Source organism: Globicephala melas, chromosome 8 (genome assembly GCF_963455315.2).
Source record: "Globicephala melas chromosome 8, mGloMel1.2, whole genome shotgun sequence".
Taxonomy (NCBI): domain Eukaryota; kingdom Metazoa; phylum Chordata; class Mammalia; order Artiodactyla; family Delphinidae; genus Globicephala; species Globicephala melas.
The window spans coordinates 42,967,252-42,989,251 of NC_083321.1; the positions used below are offsets into that span (position 1 = coordinate 42,967,252).

Consider the following 22,000-nt stretch of genomic DNA (forward strand, 5'->3'; position numbering starts at 1 on the left):
AAACCAAAAAAGAAACCCCAAACAATCCACCACCCTAAGGTAGAGAGGGGCTTTCTGGGTCATGGCATGTGACCATATAAATCAGATTCAGAAAAGGAAGAAAAATGTCCTTTTGAAGGTTAACAATTTAAATTCAACCCCATGTTTATGGCATGATGATTTCATGCTGGTTGGCTTTTTCGGGCACACTCTTTCCTGGAGTGCCAGAAAATTAGAATTTTTCAATCACGGTTAATTCCCTCTCCCCACTTCCCCACCCAAGTTTGTACCTTAAGCATTGAGAGGCATGTTTTGAATGCACGGAAAAGGCTAAACTATAATCATTGGCTGAAGTCTAATCCCTCTTGCAATCCCAATAAATGAAAACTAAATATCAGCAAATGGATGAATTTCGGAGAAACATCTGTGCTCCATTACAGAATCGCTGGCAACAATGCTGTTGACATACTCTGTGTTACCAGTTATTTCCTCTTGGATTTGCCGAGACTGGAGGATTCCTTCTCGTTTCTGAAAACGGGGGTGGGGAGAGGGTTGGGAGGAAGAGAGAGAAATATGCATTAGAAAAATACAAAAAACTGATTAGCATTCCTGATACTTAGAAAGTTACTGGCGTTTAAGAAATGAATCCAGAGACGAGATACTGCTAGAAGGGAAATGAGGCTCCTGCTTTCCTGGGACTGGACTGTACCATTCATACTTAAGTGCAATTAGTGTTTATTCCAAACAAGTCGGCTGTTTCTTGGATGGTGAATCTTTTCTTTCTTTATTGGAAGACATTCTGCTGGAAGCACGCTGTTTGCCTCCTGGAGAAATCCACAGTAAACCAAATGGAAATGAGGGCCAGGGTGTGTCTGCCCTCCAGCTGGGGCCACGGAGGGAAGCGGAGAAACACATTTAACTGGGGCGGCTGGGGTGGAAGAACTGAGGTCAACTTGGAGAATTCAGAGGGAGAGTTTTCAAAAAACGTTTAACTAGAGGAGCTTTTAAGTAAGTAGAACAGTCCTTGGGTGACTAGCTTACTCTCTGAGAAAAGCGTAGGCACTTTGGAGGTCCATCCACCCACCCATCCACCCACCCAAAGTGCCATCCATCCACCCACCCCACCCATCCATCCATCCACCCACCCATCTGCCCATGCATGCATCCATCATCTGTCTACCCCTTCCCATCAATTCATTCTCTTTCTTCTCTGTTTCATTAATCAGTGCCTTCTCTGTACAAGCCACTGTGTTGGACTTAGCAAACACTGTGGAACATATGACATAGTTTTGGACCTTAAGGAACTTAGAGTAAAATGGCGTAGATGAACAGGTATGCAAGAACAGTTTTCCCCAGACAGTCCTCCTGGTCCCAGCTCAATGATTAGAGTAGGATCCCCTTTCCCTCTCAAATGTGTCATGGATAATTAATTACATGGTGGCCCCTTGCAGAGAGGAAGTGCTGAGGGCAGGACAGGAACAAGTACTTTCAGCTGAGAGGGTCAGGGAAACCTTCCAGGGGGAGGGGTTCTTGAGCTGGAACTTAACGGACAGCTAGGATTTGGCTGGACACAGAGGAGAGACCTCTTCAGTGGGAGGAATGGCCGGAGCAAAAAGGCAGAATAGGAGAGCACAGGCGTGTTCAGGAGGCCATTTGGAGGGACAGTGGCTGCCCTTGGTCAGTTGAGTGCTGGTTTGGAGTTTAAACCTCACTGTGTGGGCGTGGGAACCGATGAAGGAGTGCTGGCGTTCAGGAAGACCTTCTGATGGGGGTGAGGAGGGAGATGCATTTATCACGTTCCTACACAATCAGTTACCAGACGCTTGGAAGGCAGTCTGGGCAGGGCAAGAGGCTGTCAGAGCAAATCCATCTTCCACAAAGACTGAGATGTGTCAAGAGGGATCCTCCAAGCATTAGTGTTTCAGCTGAAATCTGCCTTCTCGACCCTCCTGCCCGAACTTCCACAACCTTTTCTTCACATTCCCAATAGCCACAGAAACTAGCGTCCTTGCAAAATACTTTTACAGAAGGAAAGGTAGAGCTGGATAAAGACCATGAGTGTATCTGGATTAGATTAAGAAGAATGAACTATCAAAGCAAAAAAGGAAGAAAAACATTAAAATACCATTGAAAAAAGATCTAGTGTGGATAAACCAGGACGTTTTCCAAATTCAGCTTCAACATATGTAAAATTTTCACACAGGGCTAATGGAATCTGTGTCCTTGTCTTGCGAGGCTGTTCACAGACATCAAACCTCATCTTCAACTACATGCAGAATTAAATGCTGGTACACAGAATGGAAAAGAAATCTGGGTTCAATGACAGCTCACACAGCGTCTTGATTCATTTCGATCCACTGTTCCCTAAAGAACTCTCTCTGTAGTTCAGTCAGTGTCTTACAGCCAATTCTGAGTCTTGCTTCTGTGCCTGTTTAACTTGATAACGCAAAACACCCCATAAACCCTGACATACCTTGATGCCATTTTATGTAATGCCTCCTCCTTTCTCCCTCACACTAACAAAACTGCCTGCAGTAGAAATTAAACCAGCAACAGCCTTCTGATGGCCTATAATTGAGCTCAAAATAAGGCATGAGACATGGGCTTCCAGTGACCACTGTTTCTCCCCCAACCCTCGCAAATCCTGAATCATAGTTTTAAAAAATATAATGAAATGGATTCACACTTTATTGATTGTTAAAAAATGGCACAATAGAGATGGCCTGGATTCACTAGGAAGATGCATGTACCAGGATGCTCTGGGCTGGCACATATTCATAAAATGCTTAGCTCCACGCCTGACATGGTTGACAGCCCAATAAATGAAGCCAATTAGTCTCTTTCAGTCAGCGGCACTTAGTGTCGGAACCACACGCGTTTGCATTGACAAGGGGCTTCTGATAGCCCTCTCTGCTGCTTATGTATAGTCCTGTCTCCGGGAAGGCAGGGCCAAGGTGTCGTCTTTCTATTATACCCCCTTAACGTTTAGCAAGTTAAGTACCCAGAAGGTGCTGGAAGAAATACTTTTTCATTAGGTCACTGGCTGAGCAGCGCCCCCATGTCCTCCTCCCCTCCCCCATTCACTTCTGATCCCTGAAAGCTCAGCCCTTCTGTCCTGGAAGCTGGCCTGGCCTCACCTCACCTCTCAGGCAAAGCCTACCTGCCCTCCAGGCTCTTCCTCACCAAGGGATGGCAGAGTTGCCAGACAGAACCCTGGATAACCTTGGATAGCCAGGGAGCTGCTCATAAGGGACGTTCTCCCTTGTAGCATGTTTATTTGGAAAAGAACAGAAGCCAACAAAATGACGACCTTTTGCTCACGGGCGTAAAGTTGGAAAATAAAATTGAATTTGAGTATCTAATGGGGTTAGGAGCAGAATGAGATAGTCACAGGGAGAGAGCATCCCCTCATTGTGGAAATCACACAGCCATGTGTGAATGGAAATTCCATCCAACAATCTGGAAAAAATGACTTGAGATACCAGCTGTGCTTCTCTGGGCAGGTGAAAATCGGCAGTGCCCTCAACACAGGCATGGCCTGTCAGGGTCTCTCTCAAATACACACACGTACACATGCACAGATACTTGCCTCTTCTCAATAACTGTGCATTGTTTGTTTAACCAAAAAATGATTCTTGGGCTTCCCTGGTGGCGCAGTGGTTAAGAATCCGCCTGCCAGTGCAGGGGACATGGGTTTGAGCCCTGGTCCGGGAAGATCCCACATGCCACGGAGCAAATAAGCCTGTGCACCACAACTACTGAGCCTGCGCTCTAGAGCCCGTGCTCTGCAGAAAGAGAAGCCACTGCAATGAGAAGCCCATGCACTGCAGTGAAGAGTAGCCCCCGCTCACCACAACTAGAGAAAGCCCACGTGCAGCAATGAAGACCCAGTGCAGCCATAAATAAATAAATAAATAAACAAGGCAGCCCAAACAATCAACAACTCTACCAACATTTAAAATCCACAGGCTTATGACCCCATGATCCCACTTATGGGGCTCCATACTGTAGACACTGGAGCACGAGGCTGCATTATTTAAAAAAAAAAAAAAAAGATTCTCGCTGGCTGGCAGGACACACACACACACAGGGATACAGCCTCCCGATCCTACTACACAGACCTGCACTGCTGGTGGGAATGTGAATTGGTACAGCCACTATGGAGAACAGTATGGAGGTTCCTTAAAAAACTACAAATAAAATACCATATGACCCAGCAATCCCACTACTGGGCATATACCCTGAGAAAACCATAATTCAAAAAGAGTCATGTACCAAAATGTTCATTGCAGCTCTATTTACAATAGCCCGGAGATGGAAACAACCTAAGTGCCCATCATCGGATGAATGGATAAAGAAGATGTGGCACATATATACAATGGAATATTACTCAGCCATAAAAAGAAACGAAATTGAGCTATTTGTAATGAGGTGGATAGACCTAGAGTCTGTCATACAGAGTGAAGTAAGTCAGAAGGAGAAAGACAAATACCGTATGCTAACACATATATATGGAATGTAAGAAAAAAAATGTCATGAAGAACCTAGGGGTAAGACAGGAATAAAGACACAGACCTACTGGAGAACGGACTTGAGGATGGGGAGGGGGAAGGGTGAGCTGTGACAAAGCGAGAGAGAGGCATGGACATATATACACTAACAAACGTAAGGTAGATAGCTAGTGGGAAGCAGCCGCATAGCACAGGGATATCGGCTCGGTGCTTTGTGACCGCCTGGAGGGGTGGGATAGGGAGGGTGGGAGGGAGGGAGACGCAAGAGGGAAGAGATATGGGAACATATGTATATGTATAACTGATTCACTTTGTTATAAAGCAGAAACTAACACACCATTGTAAAACAATTATACCCCAATAAAGATGTTAAAAAAAAAAAGACCTCACAAATACATACAACACACTCTTAGATATACATTACACAGGCACCCTCCCGAGGAAAGCATGTAAACCCCAGGCACACGTCCCACACAAGCCTGTCCCAGACAGAAGCACACGCTCTTCCACCCTTTGCACACATATCAGGGATAAGCCCACATGCATCAGAAAGCTCACTCACATGCCTCCCAGCATATGGCACACCCAGACACACTCAGCATTCATTCAGCGTTCCTTCTAGCGAGCTACCCAGTGTGCCTTGGCTCTCACAGGAGCTTAGCCCCTGCACCCCTTTAAGGGTGCAGATGTTTTTAGTGGTTTCTAACTTACCTGAACCACAACCACTTGGATGGAAACATGATCTGGGAGTCGGATTGGTGCCCGGAAATACTGGGACAGAGCAACCAGCAGATGCAAGATGGCTACCAGGCTCTTGGCGTGAACAGCTGAAATAAAAGATGATTTATAAATTAGAGAATCTTCTTCTAGGTTCTCGGCAGATATACGCAGATCTCCAGAGTGTGGCAGTACCACACCCAATGCCCCTTTCATCCCACCCCTATGGGTCAGGGGACACGCTTGGTCATCACGGGCCTCACGCTGGGACCCCTCGGTTCTCAGCCAGGTCCCGTGGATCTGCTTCCTAGATCATGTTATTGCTGGACGGCAAAGTTGTGCTTCTCCACTCTAATCCAAGGTTCCCATCGGGACCCTGACAACAGCTGAATTCTGAGTTCAGGTCAGCCCTCTGCCACCCCCATGTTCTTGTTCACTCTGTGCTGATAACCATGTCTGCTGAACCCCCTCTCCCTTCCCATCTGACTGTGAACTCTGTAGGTTATCACCACTACCCTTGTCCCAAGGCTCTACACAAAGCAGGCCCTCAATCAATGGACACTGAGTCAGGACACTGGATCCCTCCCTTTGTTCAGGGCTTTAAGACACCTGGAGGAAGGCATGAGAGACATCTAAAGGACTTTGTTGCTCTCTTGAGTGCCATATATAGTCAGTGCAGGCAATGCCCTCTGGGCAGTAGCTGGGAGGGGATATTCGTGACCCAGGTGGCTTCTATAGCTGAGCTGTGTGCCAGATCATTTAGGTCATTTATGCTGGAGAAGGCTGGGCAACTACTGAGTTGTAGTTTCCTCAGTAGATGAGAGGAGAAAAAGACTGTGATGTAACAGGCACACACAGTGTTGGCCAACGGGAGCTTGAGTTCTGACTTGACAACTCTACCATTTATTTACTGAGTCTATGACCTTAGGTAGGCCACTTAAGCTCCCTGAGCCTCAGTCTGTTCAACCTCACACATGGGGATAACAGTACCTATGCAGAAATATGGGGAGTAAGAATTTCCAGACATAATGTTGGCAAAGCTCCTAGTACATAGCAATGCCTAGGAATGATTGATATTTTCTATTATCACTTATGAGAAAGTACCTGGCATCTAGGCAATTACTGTCAACTTTCTCCCCTTTCTTTCATAAAAGGGAAGAGTCCCCAGATACTTTACCTGCCTTCACAGTCCTACCAGCGTTATGGCTCTCATTACAGGGGGCATTTAAGGAAAGAGCAAAAAATTGTCCATTTTGTGTAGTTAGCATGAACTGGGCCCATTATTAGGGTGTCATTCTGTCTGCCCTGGGATCAATGAATCCACTCTAACAGAAGCTTTGAGAAATCACCAAGAAAAGGAACTGATCCAGACAACCCTTGGGGACTCACTAGAGTTTCCTGTTATCACTGCTGCTTCAAAGAAGGTTTTCCACTGACTATGAACAGCAGCTCAATGCCACCATCAAATAGCAGATGAGCGGCTCCTAACTCATAGGCTTACAGAAGAAGTGTTTACTTCTGGGCTTTTGGGCTTTGCCAACTAAGTATCACCCACAGTTATAGCCTCAAAAAAGGCACCTGGCATGGACTGACCCACTGACATGATGGACAGAGGCAAAAACCGGGTTTGCTCTTCTGTTCAGAACTGCCACTGCATCAGTCCCGTCACTGAGGGTTGTAAGAATATTTGCTACCTCTCCCCTTTAACGACAAAACATAATGCTGGAAAAGCAGTGGTCAGAAAGGTTGTTCTCACACACTGGGGACACTGTATGTTACCTTGACTGTCTTCGTAAGCAAAGTAGAGCTTTGTTGTAGGCACCATACAGATGTTAGACTCTTTCAGTGAGTGCTCTGTCCTCCTGGGTATTTTTTCAAGAGAAATAATTACACAGTTTCTTTCTCTATCCCTCTCTCACAGACATACATGCTACGTATAAAAAGATGTTAATTAATAAATGCTGGAGAGGGTGTGGAGAAAAGGGAACCCTCCTACACCGTTGGTGGGAATGTAAATTGGTGCTGTCACTATGGAGAACAGTATGGAGGTTCCTCAAAAACCTAAGTATGGAGTGCCCATATGATCCTGCAATCCCATTCCTGGGCATATATCCGGATAAAACTATAATTTGAAAAGATACATGCACCCCTATATTCACAGCAGCACTATATACAATAGTCAAGACATAGAAACAACCTAAATGTGTAACAATAGATGAATGGATAAAGAAGATATAGTGTGTGTGTGTGTGTGTGTGTGTGTGTGTGTACATACACACACACACACACACACACACAAAATGGAATACTACTCATCCATAAAAAAGAATGAAATAATGCCATTTGCAGCAACATGGCTGGACCTAGAGATTGTCATACTAAGTGAAGTCAGCAAGAGAAAGATGAATACCATACAATATTACTTATATGTGGTATCTAAAATATGACACAAATGAACTTATCTACGAAACAGAAACAGACTCACAGACTTAGAGAACAGACTTGTGGTTGCCAAGGGGAAGGTTGGGTGGGGGAGGGATGGATTGGGAGTTTTGGATTAGCATATGCAAATTATTATATATAGAATGGATAAACAACAAAGTCCTGCTGTATAGCACAGGGAACTATATTTGATATCCTGTAATAAACCATAATGGAAAAGAAAAAAAAAGATGTTAATTATTGTGTAATATATTATCCTTAAAAAAAATCTGAAACACATATATCCAAATGAAAGATGATGGTTGACCAGTGGTTTTCAAATTTTTAAAAATTAAGAAGAGAAATCCTTTGTTCTAAAAACCATTAGGCAAACCTGATAAAAAACAGTGCAACTGCTCTGGTCCCTTTGTCCTAACTACAGCCCGCCCACAGCTGCTTCTCTTCTCCTCAATGATGCCTGAGTTTTTCCTTGCAGATCCCTAGGTTGGGCCAAGCATGGTTTAATAGTCACTGCTTTAATAAATTATGGTACATTCACATAATGAAATAGTTTGCATGTGCTGAAAATCATTAAGACAATGTAGCTATAAATATTAATAATATAATGTTAAAGAGAACTAGAAATAATGTAAATATATACTTTCATGGATTTATGCATATATAAATACACGTATTTGTATATATATACATATAAATATACATACACAAACATGTGCGCGTGCGCGCGCACACACACACACACAAACGTACTTGTGGCCAAGACTTGGAAAGTTAAAAAAAAAAATAGTTATGCTATAGTTGAAAGATTTTTTTTTCCTGTTTCAAATGTTTCTTTCGAATAAAAACATGTTATCTTTTCAGTTAAGAAAACTTCTAACTACCTTTGCATGTCTGGGCACTCTCATCATTGCCATCTCTCAGCACATCTCCTGGGAGCCTTCTCCCTGATGCCAGGCAGAACCCAGGGCCACTGTGCTCCTGCACTCCAGTCAGGATGAAAACATGCAGAATGACAGCAGTGTTGAGAAGCCAAGACTCTGCTGTATAAACTGGGCCCTGCAGCCACTGTGCCAAGAGGGTCACTCCAGTGCTGGGAGACTATTTCAAAGGAGCTGTTGAGTTAGAAGCAGTCCTCCAAACTTGAATTGTGGTAGAAACAGAAACTGGTACAATTTGGGGGGAGGCAATTTGACAATATGTGATATGACCTTAAAATGTACATATTCTTTGGCCCTAAACTACCACTCCTAGGTATTCATCCTTAAGAAGTAATTATGTCTATGAGCAGAAAGAACTCATCAGGCTGTATTGATATTAGTGAAAAAATGGGAAAAAATCTTAAAATTTTTCATTAGTTAAGTAAATTATGATATACCCAATCTATGTCATAGAATATTAAAAGTGACATATAGAAGGATGATCTGTAAAGCTATACATCTTCTAAATAACATATACAGGTTGATACCATCTTCGTAAAAATAAGAAAATATACTTTGTATATAAGTATATACACACATTTTATTCATTTACTGATATATTTATTTCTTACACACACACACACACACACACACACATGACCTGAAGGAACACACCATAAGGCTGACAATGCCTATATCTGATAGGCAGCTCATGAGGGCAGTATGTGTGGGCTTAGTACACAGGCTCTGCAGCCAGACTCTCTGGGTCTCATTCCTGGCTCCACCACTCCCCACTTCCCCCAACCCCATGTGACATTGGACAATGACACTTCTTTAGCAAATAGTATTGTGCTTAATATTGCCAGTCACTTTTCCAGGTTTTAGGGATACAGCAGTAAAGAGACAAAAAACCTTGCTCTTAGGAAGCTTACACTCACTGTTTCTTAACCTCTCTATGCCTTGACTTTCCCATCTGTAAAATGGGGACAGTAAAGTTCTTACCTCAGATGGTTGAATGAAGATTGCAAGATTCAAAATATGTAAAATATTTAGATTAGTACAAGGCATACAAGCACTATAAATATGTTAGATGTTATTTAAATCTCTTTTAATTGATCTGTATTTTCTAAGTTTTCAATAATGAAAATTATTGTTGCTAATAAAAAAAAAATAGAAAAGGAAGAACTCCCTAAAACCCTGGATCAAGGACATTGGGAACTCAGCAGCTGTCCCTGCCACCCTTTTCCTGAGTGGAAAGATGACATGATGTCCCCAGAAACAGCCAAGGAAGATAACCAAGAGAGGAGGTGTCGGAGCCTGCCCTGGAGTTGCGCCTGCTGCATTCCTTATCACAGAAACCACTGCTGCCTGAAGCCCTGAGACATTGCGGGGAGCTGGCCACTGAGATAATTATTCCCTCTGACCTAGTAATTCCCCTCAGTTCTAAAAATCTATCTGACGAGAGTAATTCAAGAGAAGCAAAAGGAGTCACAACATAACATTTAACTTGGCCCTGTCTGATATTAGCAATAAGCGGAAAAACATCCTAAAAGGATCAATGTCAGCATAGGGTTTAAGTTAACTATGGAATATCTACCCCAGGAAATAGAGCAGCTATCAAAAATTATAACTACAGGGCTTCCCTGGTGGCGCAGTGGTTGAGAGTCCGCCTGCCGATGCAGGGGACACGGGTTCATGCCCCGGTCCGGGAAGATCCCACATGCCATGGAGCGTCTGGGCCCGGGAGCCATGGCCGCTGAGCCTGCGCGTCCGGAGCCTGTGCTCCGCAACGAGAGAGGCCACGACAGTGAGAGGCCCACGTACCGCAAAAAAAAAAAAAAAAAAAAAATATATATATATATATATATATATATAAAACTACAAAGACCACATGTGAATATAGAAGATGTGTATGATGTAACATTAAGACAAAGTGAGTTTGTATATACCTTCATCAAGTAAAAATATGAAAAAATATGCATTGATGTGGATGGTAATTACAAAAAATGAAAACAGCCAGATGAGGGTGGTAATACAGGTGATTATTTTACTCCTACACATTTCCCCATAAGAAATGAAAGTGAATGCAAACCCAAAACAAATCATTCAAAGCCACTGAAGACAATGGTTCTGAAGTGGCTTCAAAAAACTCCATTCTTAAGGCAGGCAAAATGGTTTGGGGGTGGGGAAGATGGGATGAAGAATGTTTCAGATCAAGGAAATATCTTCCAGAAATGGTTCTAGAAAGGTGGGAATATTGTGGCCCATTTATATGAGGCCAGTGTATGGATGACGAAGAGAGGTGAGAAAGCATGAAGTATATGTGTGGCTGGAGAGGTAAGTGGGAGACCAATCAGATGTTATGGGTTGATATGCGACCTCCAGCCTCAAATTCATATGTTGAAGTCCTAACCTCCAGTCCCTCTGAATGTGACCGTATTTGTAAAATCATTGCGGACGTGATTAGTTAAGATGAGGTCATATTGGAGTAGGCTGAGCCCCTAATCCAATATGACAAGTGTCCTTATAAAAAAGGGAAAATTTGGACACAGAGACATGCATAGAAGGAAGATGATGTGAAGAAATACAGCAAGAAATTAGCCCTCTGAGAGCTAAGGAGAGAGGCCTGTAACAGATCCTTCCCTTGCAGCCCTCAGAAGGAAGCAACCTACCAACACCTTCATCTCATAATTGTGGCTTCCAGGACTCTGAGCAAATAAATTTCTGTTATCTAAAAACAAACAAAATAAAACAATTCCGTTCTTCCTATTTCCCAAACTGGGTTCCACGATAAATGAAAAGGTGTTTTGAAACAAGGTCTTACTGTATAGCACAGGGAACTATATTCAATATCCTGTGATGAACCATAATAGAAAAGAATTTTTAAAAGAATGTGTATATATGTATAACTGAGTCACTTTGCTGTACAGCAGAAATTAACACATTAGATGGTAAATCAACTATACTTCAATTAAAAAAAAGAAAGATAAAAGGGGTTTTGTTTTGGAGTGGTATATAGAGATGGTCTGTACTCAAGGGAGTGGGAAACAGGATCAAACAAAATTAAGCAGAGGTCACCATCAGAGGACTTTAACGCTTATTACTATTATGGACTTCCAGAATGCAGATACATTTCCCCAACTAGTGATCAGCCCCTTTTCCCCTCCCCCGCTGAACACTATTAGCATTCCTGGGACACGGGGCAGCATCTAGGGCCCAGAGCCGTGGCCTCCCCTCCTCCCGCCCTCAGGTGTCTCCTCTGCTCCACAGAGGATGCCCTGTTCCCAGCGTGCTGCTAGAGGCAGCTTTTCACGCTGTGCAAGCAAAGGTGTCATTGTGCTGAAGGAGGTGCTTGGCGTCTCGCCTCCAACGGCGGGTGTTAGGAACCTGCTGAAGAGATTGCCATTGGCAGCTGCTGGGTCTCTAACTTGGAAAGCTGAAGATTCCCTTTTCTTTCCCAAGTCTGAAAGGTGTTTTTTTTTGGTGGTGGTGGTGGGGAAGATGTCCATTTTAAGCTGTATACATCAGATGCAATAAGATCTAATACTCAACCCCTTAATGCTTAAAGGCAGGAAACACAATCTCAGTCATTTCATTAATCTAAATTCATACTTTTATCTATTACAAGGAACAAAACAACTTTGGGCTCCCGATGGGAAACAGGTTGTTGCTACTGGATTCACCCAAATCTGCTGATTCCATGTTGACTCTGATATGGACTCAATTAAGTCCATATTAGCCAGGCCCTTGAGGCAGCAAAAGAATGAACGGTTTATACTTTCTGAGATCCTTGAGCTATACTAGCACGAAAACCTGAATTTTAAAATCCTATTCCATTGCCTATGCTCTTAGCCATATCTTTGCTCCCTCTGGGCAGTAAGGGGGTGAGAGGAAGGGCGTGGGCACTGGAACAGACCCAAGTCCTTGCTCCCCGCTTCTCAGCTGCCTGAACTGGGCATCTCCACTTCCCAGAGCTTCAACAAGCTGGAGACAGGAGCTTTTTCAAAAGGTTGTGCTGAGACTCAGAAGTAGCTCAATGAATAGGAGCTTCCTTCTCCACCAATCTCACATGAGGTTCCTACAGACAGCCTTTTACGGAAAAGCCTCACTAGATTTTGACATTTTGCTGTTTTTCTCAGCTTTCCTTAGATGTGGATGATGAGCTTCCTTTCTAAGGAAAGGCATATCTCGCTCAGAGATAAATGAGTTTGCACCCATCCGGGGCCTCCCAGCTTATGATGCAGCTTCCTGGGGAAACTCCACGGTAGGAACCACAGGTGTCATGTAACAGTCCCATTTCCTTTGCAAAACTCACTGTCTACATTCCACTTGATGCTCCTGGGAGGAAGTTTCAGGGTTTCATTGATCTTCTCCAGGACAGTCTGCAGCTTTTGCTTCTGGGCAATCTCTGACTGGGTGACCTCAGCGACGTTCAGCTTCTCACTCTCAAGTTTCTCTAGGGTGACAAGGGAAAAGAGAACAGCTGTTACCTTTGCCACAGACAGACCTAACCCACGCACTCACACATTCACTCACTCACTCACCATACTGAGCACCTAGTAGGTGAGGGACGCTGCTCTCCCCTCCACGTCTGGTGGTGGCACTGGTGGTGCCAGTATGTACTGTGAAAACCTTGTGATTGTGTCTTGAAGCCCCAAATTATAAGATCCCAGGATCATAGAAGGAGGGCATTTAACCCAGCTTGTCATATTTGAGCTCTTTTTCCTCATTCTGAGGTTTTCCCTCTTCTTTTCACCTCTGTCTTCTCCAGAGACATTCCCGTGCCCTGACTGGAACACCTTTGTGCTTGCCTGGGCAGCGGTCAAGTCCTTATCCAAGGTGTTTTGAACACTCCTGTAGTACAATATGTGTCCTGTTGAATCATATTTATGTCTTAAGAACCTTCTTTCCTCTTAAACCCACCTGGAAGGTAACTAATTTGATGAGTCCTACTTCACTAGTTCTAATGTACACACTTTTCACATTTTAACATCCCTGAAATCAGGCTGTGTCTTAAAATTGATGGCATCCTACAACTACCAACAGCCAGGTGGAAGGTATAAGAGTTATCACTGCTTCCATGTGTGTGAACTTGGTCATAGCTCTTCATAGTGTTGTCACTTCCATGTCTCAAAAAGCCTACAAGATGCTGTACAGCAGAAATTAACACAACATTGTAAATAAACTATACTTCAATAAAATAAATTTAAAAAGAACCTACAAGAGCAATTTCAAAAAGTAGAACATAAAAATTCTAAGCAATAAGAAAACATTGGGTTATAGTTTAATTGAAGTACTTTTTTCTCTTTGAGTGGTACTTATACTGGTATGTTTTAAAATCAATGGTTCTGGATTGGTTCAAGATGGCAGAGAAGAAGGACATGCACTCACTCCTTCTTGAGAGAGCACTGCAATCATAACTAACTGCTGAACAATCATTGACAGGAAGACACTGGACCTCACCAAAAAAATACCCCACATCCAAAGACAAAGGAGAAGCCACAATGAGATGGTAGGAGGGGTGCAATCACAATAAAATCAAATCTCATAACCGCTGGGTGGGTGACTCACAAACTGGAGAACAATTTATACCACAGAAGTCCACCCACTGCAGTGAAGGTTCTGAGCCCCATGGCAGGTTTCCCAACCTGGGGGTCCGGCAACGGGAGGAGGCATTCCCAGAGAATCAGACTTTGAAGGCTAGTGGGATTTGATTGCAGGACTTTGACAAGACTGGGGGAAACAGAGACTCCACTCTTGGAGGGCACACACAAAGTAGTGTGTGCATCGGGACCCAGGTGAAGGAGCAGTGACCCCATAGGAGACTGAACCGGACCTACCTGCTAGTGTTGGAGGGTCTCCTGCAGAGGTGGGGGGTGGCTGTGGCTCACCGTGAGGACAAGGACACTGGAAGCAGAAGTTCTGGGAAGTACTCCTTGGTGTGAGCCCTCCCAGAGTCCGCCATTTGCTCCACCAAAGAGCCTGTAGCCTCCAGTGCTGGATTGCCTCAGGCCAAACAACCAACAGGGAGGGAACTCAGCCCCACCCATCAGCAGAAAAGCAGATTAAAGTTTTACTGAGCTCTGCCCACCAGAGGAACACCCAGCTCTACCCACCACCAGTCCCTTCCATCAGGAAGCTTGCACAAGCCTCTTAGATAGCCTCATGAGCAGAGGGCACACAGCAGAAGCAAGAAGAACTACAGTCCTGCAGCCTGTGGAACAAAAACCACATTCACAGAAAGACAGACAAAATGAAAAGGCAGAGGACTATGTACCAGATGAAGGAACAAGATAAAACCCCATAAAAACAACTAAATGAAGTGGTGATAGGCAACCTTTCAAAAAAAGAATTCAGAATAATGTTAGTGAAGATGATCCAGGACCTTGGAAACAGAATGGAGGCAAAGATCGAGAAGATGCAAGAAATGTTTAACAAAGACCTGGAAGAATTAAAGAACAAACACCTAGAATAATTAAAGAACAAACAAACAGAGATGAACAATATAATAACTGCAATGAAAAATACACTAGAAGGAATCACTAGCCACCAATAGCAGAATAAATGAGGCAGAAGAATGGGTAAGTGACCTGGAAGACAGAATGGTGGAATTCACTGCCATGGAAAAGAATAAAGGAAAGAGAGTGAAAAGGAATGAGGACAGTCTAAGAGACCTCTGGGACAACATTAAATGCAACAACATTCACATTATAGGGGTGTCAGAAGGAGAAGAGAGAGAGAAAGGACCCGAGAAAATATTTGAAGAGATTATAGTCGAAAATTTCCCTAACATGGGAAAGGAAACAGCCACTCAAGTGCAAGAAGCACAGAGAACCAGGGAGGATAAACCCAAGGAGAAACACGCCAAGACACATAGTAATCAAACTAGCAAAAATTAAAGACAAATTATTAAAATTAACAAGGGAAAAATGACAAATAACATAGAAGGGAACTCCCATAAGGTTAACAGCTGATTTCTTAGCAGAAATTCTACAAGCCAGAAGGGAGAGGCACGATATATTTAAAGTGATGAAAGGGAAGAACCTACAACCAAGATTACTCACCCCGGTAAGGATCTCATTCAGATTCGAAAGAGAAATCAAAAGCTTTACAGATAAGCAAAAGCTAAAAGAATTCAGCACCACCAAACCAGATCTAAAACAAATGCTAAAGAACCTTCTCTAAGTGGGAAACACAAGAGAAGAAAAAGACCTATAAAAACCCAAAACAATTAAGAAAATGGTAATAGGAACATACATATCGATAATTACATTAAATGTGAATGGATTAAATGCTCCAACCAAAAGACACAGGCTTGCTGAATGGATACAAAAACAGGACCTGTATATATGCTGTCTATAAGAGACCCACCTCAGATCCAGGGATGCACACAGGCTGAAAGTGAGGGGATGGAAAAAGATATTCCATGCAAATGGAAATCAAAAGAAAGCTGGAGTAGCAATACTCATATCAGATAAAATAGACTTTAAAATAAGGAATGTTACAAGAGACAAGGAAGGACACTACGTAATGATCAATCCAAGAAGAAGATAAAACAATTATAAATATATATGTACCCAACACAGGAGCACCTCAATACATAAGGCAAATGCTAACAGCCATAAAAGAGGAAATTGACAGGACCACAATAATAGTGGGGGACTTTAACTTCACTTACACCAATGGACAGATCACCCAGACAGAAAATTAATAATGAAACACAAGCTTTAAATGACACAATAGACCAGATAGATTTAATTGATATTTATAGGACATTCCATCTGAAAACAACAGATTACACTTTCCTCTCAAGTGTACATGAAACATTCTCAAGGATAGGTCACATCTTGGGTCACAAATCAGGCCTCAGTAAATTTAAGAAAACTGAAATCATATGAAGTATCTTTTCCGACCACAACATGATGAGATTAGAAATAAATTACAGTGAAAAAACCGTAAAAAAACACAAAATCATGGAGGCTAAACAATATGTTACTAAATAACCAAGGGATCACTGGAGAAATCAAAGAGGAAATCAAAAAATACCTAGAGACAAATGACAATGAAACACGATGATCCAAAACCTAAGGGATACAGCAAAAGCAGTTCTAAGAGGGAAGTTTATAGCAATGCAATCCTACCTCCAGAAACTAGAAAAATTTCAAATAAACAATCTAACCTTACACCTAAAGGAACTAGAGAAAAAAGAACAAACAAAACCCAAAGTTAGTAGAAGGAAAGAAATCATAAAGATCAGAGCAGAAATAAATGAAATGGAAACAAAGAAAACAATAGCAAAGAGCAATAAAATTACAAGCTGGTTCTTAGAGAAGATAAACAAAATCGATAAACCTTTAGCCAGACTCATCAAGAAAAAGAGGGGGAGGACTCAAATCAATAAAATAGGAAATGAAAAAGGAGAAGTTACAACAGGCACCGTAGAAATAAAAAGCATCCTAAGAGACTACTACAAGCAACTCTATGCCAATAAAATGGACAACCTGGAAGAAATGGACAAATTCTTAGAAATGTATAACCTTCCAAGACTGAACCAGGAAGAAACAGAAAATATGAACTGACCAATCACAAGTAATGAAATTGAAACTGTGATTTAAAATCTTCCAACAAACAAAAGTCCAGGACCAGATGGCTTCACAGGTGAATTCTATCAAACATTTAGAGAAGAGCTAACACCCATCCTTCTCAAACTCTTCCAAAAAATTGCAGAGGAAGGAACACTCCCAAGCTCATTCTTTGAGGCCACCAACACTCTGGTACCAAAACGAGACAAAGATACTACAAAAGAAGAAAATTACCAACCAATATCACTGATGAATATAGATGCAAGAATCCTCAACAAAATACCAGCAAACAGAATCCAACAGCACATTAAAAGGATCATCCACCATGATCAAGTGGGATTTATCCCAGGGAGGCAAGGATTCTTCAATATATGCAAATCAATCAATGTGATACACCATATGAAGAAATTGAAGAATAAAAACCATATGATCACCTCAAAAGCAAAAGTATTTCTGCATCTCTGTGCCCATTTTTCTCCAGAAAGTGGGCATAGAGGGAACCTACCTCAACATAATAAAGTCCATATATGACAAACCCACAGCAAACATCATTCTCAACTGTGAAAAACTGAAAGAATTTCAGGAACAAGACAGGAACAAGAGAAGGATGTCTACTCTAGCCACTATTTTTCAACATAGTTTTGGAAGTCCTAGCCACGGCAGTCAGAGAAGAAAAAGAAATAAAAGGAATACAAATTGGAAAAGAAGAAGTAAAACTGTCACTGTTTGCAGATGACATGACACTATACATAGAGAATCCTAAAGATGCCACAAGAAAGCTACTAGAGCTAATCAATGAATCTGGTAAAGTTGCAGTATACGAAATTAATGCACAGAAATCTCTTGCATTCTTATACACTAACAACAAAATATCAGAAAGAGAAATTAAGGAAACACTCCCATTCACCACTGCAACAAAAACAACAAAATACCTAGGAATAAACCTACCTTACGAGGTAAAAGACCTGTACTCAGAAAACTATAAGACACTGATGAAAGAAATCAAAGATGACACAAACAGATGGAGAGATATACCATGTTCTTGGATTGGAGGAATCAATATTGTGAAAATAACTACACTACCCAAAGGAATCTACAGATTCAATGCAATCTCTATCAAATTACCAATGGCATTTTTTACAGAACTAGAACAAAAAATCTTAAAATTTGTATGGAGACACAAAAGACCCCCAATAGCCAAAGCGGTCTTGAGGGAAAAAAAGGAGCTGGAGAAAGCAGACTTCCTGACTTCAGACTATACTACAAAGCTACAATAATCAAGACAACATGGTACTGGCACAAAAACAGAAATATAGATCAATGGAACAGGATAGAAAGCCCAGAGATAAACCCACGCACCTACGGTCAACTAATCTATGACAAAGGAGGCAAAGATATACAATGGAGAAAAGAAATCTCTTCAATAAGTGGTGCTGGGAAAACTGGACAGCTACATGTAAAAGAATGAAATTAGAACACTCCCTAACACCATATACAAAAATAAACTCAAAATGGATTAAAGACCTAAATGTAAGAGAGGACACTATAAAACTCTTAGAGGAAAACATAGGAAGAACACTCTTTGACATAAATTACAGCAAGATCTTTTTTGATCCACCTCCTAGAGAAATGGAAATAAAGATAAACAAATGGGACCTAATCAAACTTAAAAGTTTTTACACAGCAAAGGAAACTACAAACAAGACGAAAAGACAACCCTCAGAATGGGAGAAAATTTTTGCAAATGAACCAATGGACAAAGGATTAATCTCCAAAATATATAAACAGCTCATGCAGCTCAATATTAAAAAAACAAACAACCCAATCAAAAAATGGGTAGAAGACCTAAGTATACATTTCTCCAGGAAGACATACAGATGGCCAAGAGGCACATGAAAAGCTGTTCAACATCACTAATTATCAGAGAAATGCAAATGAAAACTACAATGAGGTATCACCTCACACCGGTTAGAATGGACATCATCAGAAAATCTACAAATGACAAATGCTGGAGAGGGTGTGGAGAAAAGGGAACCCTCTTGCACTGTTGGTGGGAATGTAAACTGATACAGCCACTATGGAGAACAGTGTGGAGGTGCTTTAAAAAACTAAAAATAGAATTACCATATGATGCAGCAATCCCACTACTGGGCATATACCCAGAGAAAACCATAATTCAAAAAGACACATGCACCCCAATGTTCATTGCAGCACTCTTTACAATAGCCAGGTCATGAAAGTAACCTAAATGCCCATCAACAGACAAATGGATAAAAAAGATGTGGTACATATATACAATGGAATATTACTCAGCCATAAAAAGGAACGAAATTGTGTCATTTGTAGAGACGTGGATTCACCTAGAGACTGTCATACAGAGTAAGTCAGAAAGAGAAAAACAAATATCGTCTACTAACGCATATATATGGAATATAGAAACATGGTACAGATGAACTAGTTTTCAAGACAGAAATAGAGACACAGATGTAGAGAAAAAACGTATGGACACCAAGGGGGGAAAGCGGGGGTGGGGGTGATGGTGGTGCGATGAACTGGGAGATTGGGATTGACATATATACACTAACATGTATAAAATAGATAACTAATAAGAACCTGCTGTTTAAAAAAAAATTCAATAAAAATCAATGCTTCTTGTGTGCAATGACATAAAAATTATTATATTAAAAGGCAAAAAAAGTCTAATCATGTTCTTAGTATAAATTTATATTTTTATCTTAAAGAACAAGTCTGGATTCCCTAATGAGAAATATGTTGTCTGCTATTGGATTCACCTAATCCACTCTCCACAACTCATTCGAGGATTGATAGAACTGACTCTCTGAAACATGTTTAGAATGTCTTTTCTCCTCATTTTTAAGGGCTGACATACAAACTAATTAAACTTCAACATACATCAATGGTTCCCCTATAGTTTACATTATCTTATTTTTCAGTAGTTTTAGCTTATCCAAGTCAAATGTCCCTTGAGTAATTCTTTGAAGATAAGATCACCCACTGGAAAATTTCTGTAGGTTCTGTGGATTTAAGAATTCTTCTCAGTAGTCTTGATAGGATGATCTCAAGCTATTCTACCTGTGATGGCCTGAAATGTTATCTTTCTCTTTTCTTTAATTGCTTGATGCCATCATTCTTTATTTCTGAAGTTCAGGGATTTAACAAGCATATATCTAAATGTCTTTCTCTTGAATGTTAAACCTTTGAAAGAAACTGTGTGCCTTTTCCATTTTCAGGACATGAATTATTACCTTGTATCCTCTCCTATTGAAGAAATGACAAGTTTTCATATTACACTGCAACTACCAGCGTTTAGTAGAGGTATGCTGGCCATTGGTAGAGGCTGCCCAAGGTACTCAGTTAAGAAAACTTCTGAAGCCTTATCTTGGCTCAGAGGGAAAGACTTCTGGGATATATTAGTGACAACTGTCTTGGGAGTGGGCTGGTTAAGTGGGGAGGGGAGGAGTGGAAGCAATGAGAACCACTTTTTTGCTAGACCTGCTGTATTGTATCATTGCCTATGAATTTTCATATTTATAACCTCCTCTGACTTTGGACTACTTACAGTGAATAGGGTAGGTCTCTGAGTCTGTCTTCTACGTCAGTAACTTTTTCTTGCACTATTGTCCATTCTGTTCTTGTTTTTAAAAATTGGATTTTACACATTACCTACTGCAACACTCATGGTTTTTCTGTTTCCATCAATATTTTTAAGTAGTTTATTATACTAAAATTATAATTCATTTTTCCTAAAATTAAAAACAAATCTGTTTTTAGCATCTGACATTTCTTATTCAGGATAAGAGTTTCTATGGTTTTGCTTTATTTATCTGCATTACTAATATTTTAGAAAATGTAATTCTGCTTTACATTTTCCACTTTAGTTATAATATTTGGATTTGTCTTCTTGCATTTAATTTTTGTTGTTGGGTACATTATTTTAGGCATTGATATTAGCATTAGGTGGATTTGAGTAAAAAGACTATCTCAAAGTAACACTTATTAACAGTTTTAAGTGTATCTCTTCATGTTCATAATACACACAAGAATAGAAAGAGTTCTCTCTCTCTCATTCTATTAGTAGAAATGAGATTACAGTGTGTATATTTTTCTGCTACTGTTTTTTTTCCCATTTAAACATATATTGTATCTTTCCATGTCAAAATATATGGATATACCTCATTCTTTTCGTTGTTGTTGGTACTTTTGGACAAACTTTACCCATTTTATCCACCACTCCCCATCCTATAGCAACCACCAATCTGTTCTCTGTATCTATGAACTCATTTTTGGTTTTGTTTTGTTTAGCTTCAACATATAAGTGAGATCATAAGGTATTTGTTTTTCTCTGTCTGACTTATTTCACTTAGCATAATGCCCTCGAGTTCTATCGTGTTGTTGCAAATGGTAAGATTTCCTTCTTTTTATGGTTAAATAATATTCCATTGTGTGTTTATATATATATATATATATATATATATATATCTCACATTTTCTTTGTCCATTCATTCATTATGGACACTTAGGTTGCTTCCATATCTTGGCTACTGTAAAGCCAAGCCATTGGCTCATGATGCAATGAACATGCGAGTTTCAGTATCTTTTCAAGTTAGTGTTTTCATTTCCTTTGGATAAATACCTAGAAGTAGAATTGCTGGATCATATGGTAGTTCTATTTTTAATTTTTCGAGGAACCTCCGCACTGTCTTCCACAGTGGCTGAACAAATTTACATTCCCACCAACACAACTGTTCCCTTTTCTCCACATCCTTGCCAACACTTATTTCTTATCTTTTGGATAATAGCCATTCTAACAGATGTGAAGTGATACCTCATT

General features: G+C 41.1%; 1 protein-coding gene across 2 annotated transcripts in view; it reads right to left on the minus strand.

Annotated features, from left to right (window-relative positions):
* The window catches only part of PARVA (parvin alpha), a 182,525-nt gene that overhangs the window by 35,290 nt on the left and 125,235 nt on the right, over positions 1–22,000 (minus strand). For both annotated transcript variants that reach the window (XM_030831425.3, XM_060303493.2), the window contains 3 exons: positions 12,882–13,022; positions 5,202–5,317; positions 449–507 (listed from right to left, as the gene is read on the minus strand). In XM_030831425.3, the coding sequence (XP_030687285.1) occupies positions 449–507; positions 5,202–5,317; positions 12,882–13,022 (316 nt within the window). The remainder of the gene's footprint in view (positions 1–448; positions 508–5,201; positions 5,318–12,881; positions 13,023–22,000) is intronic.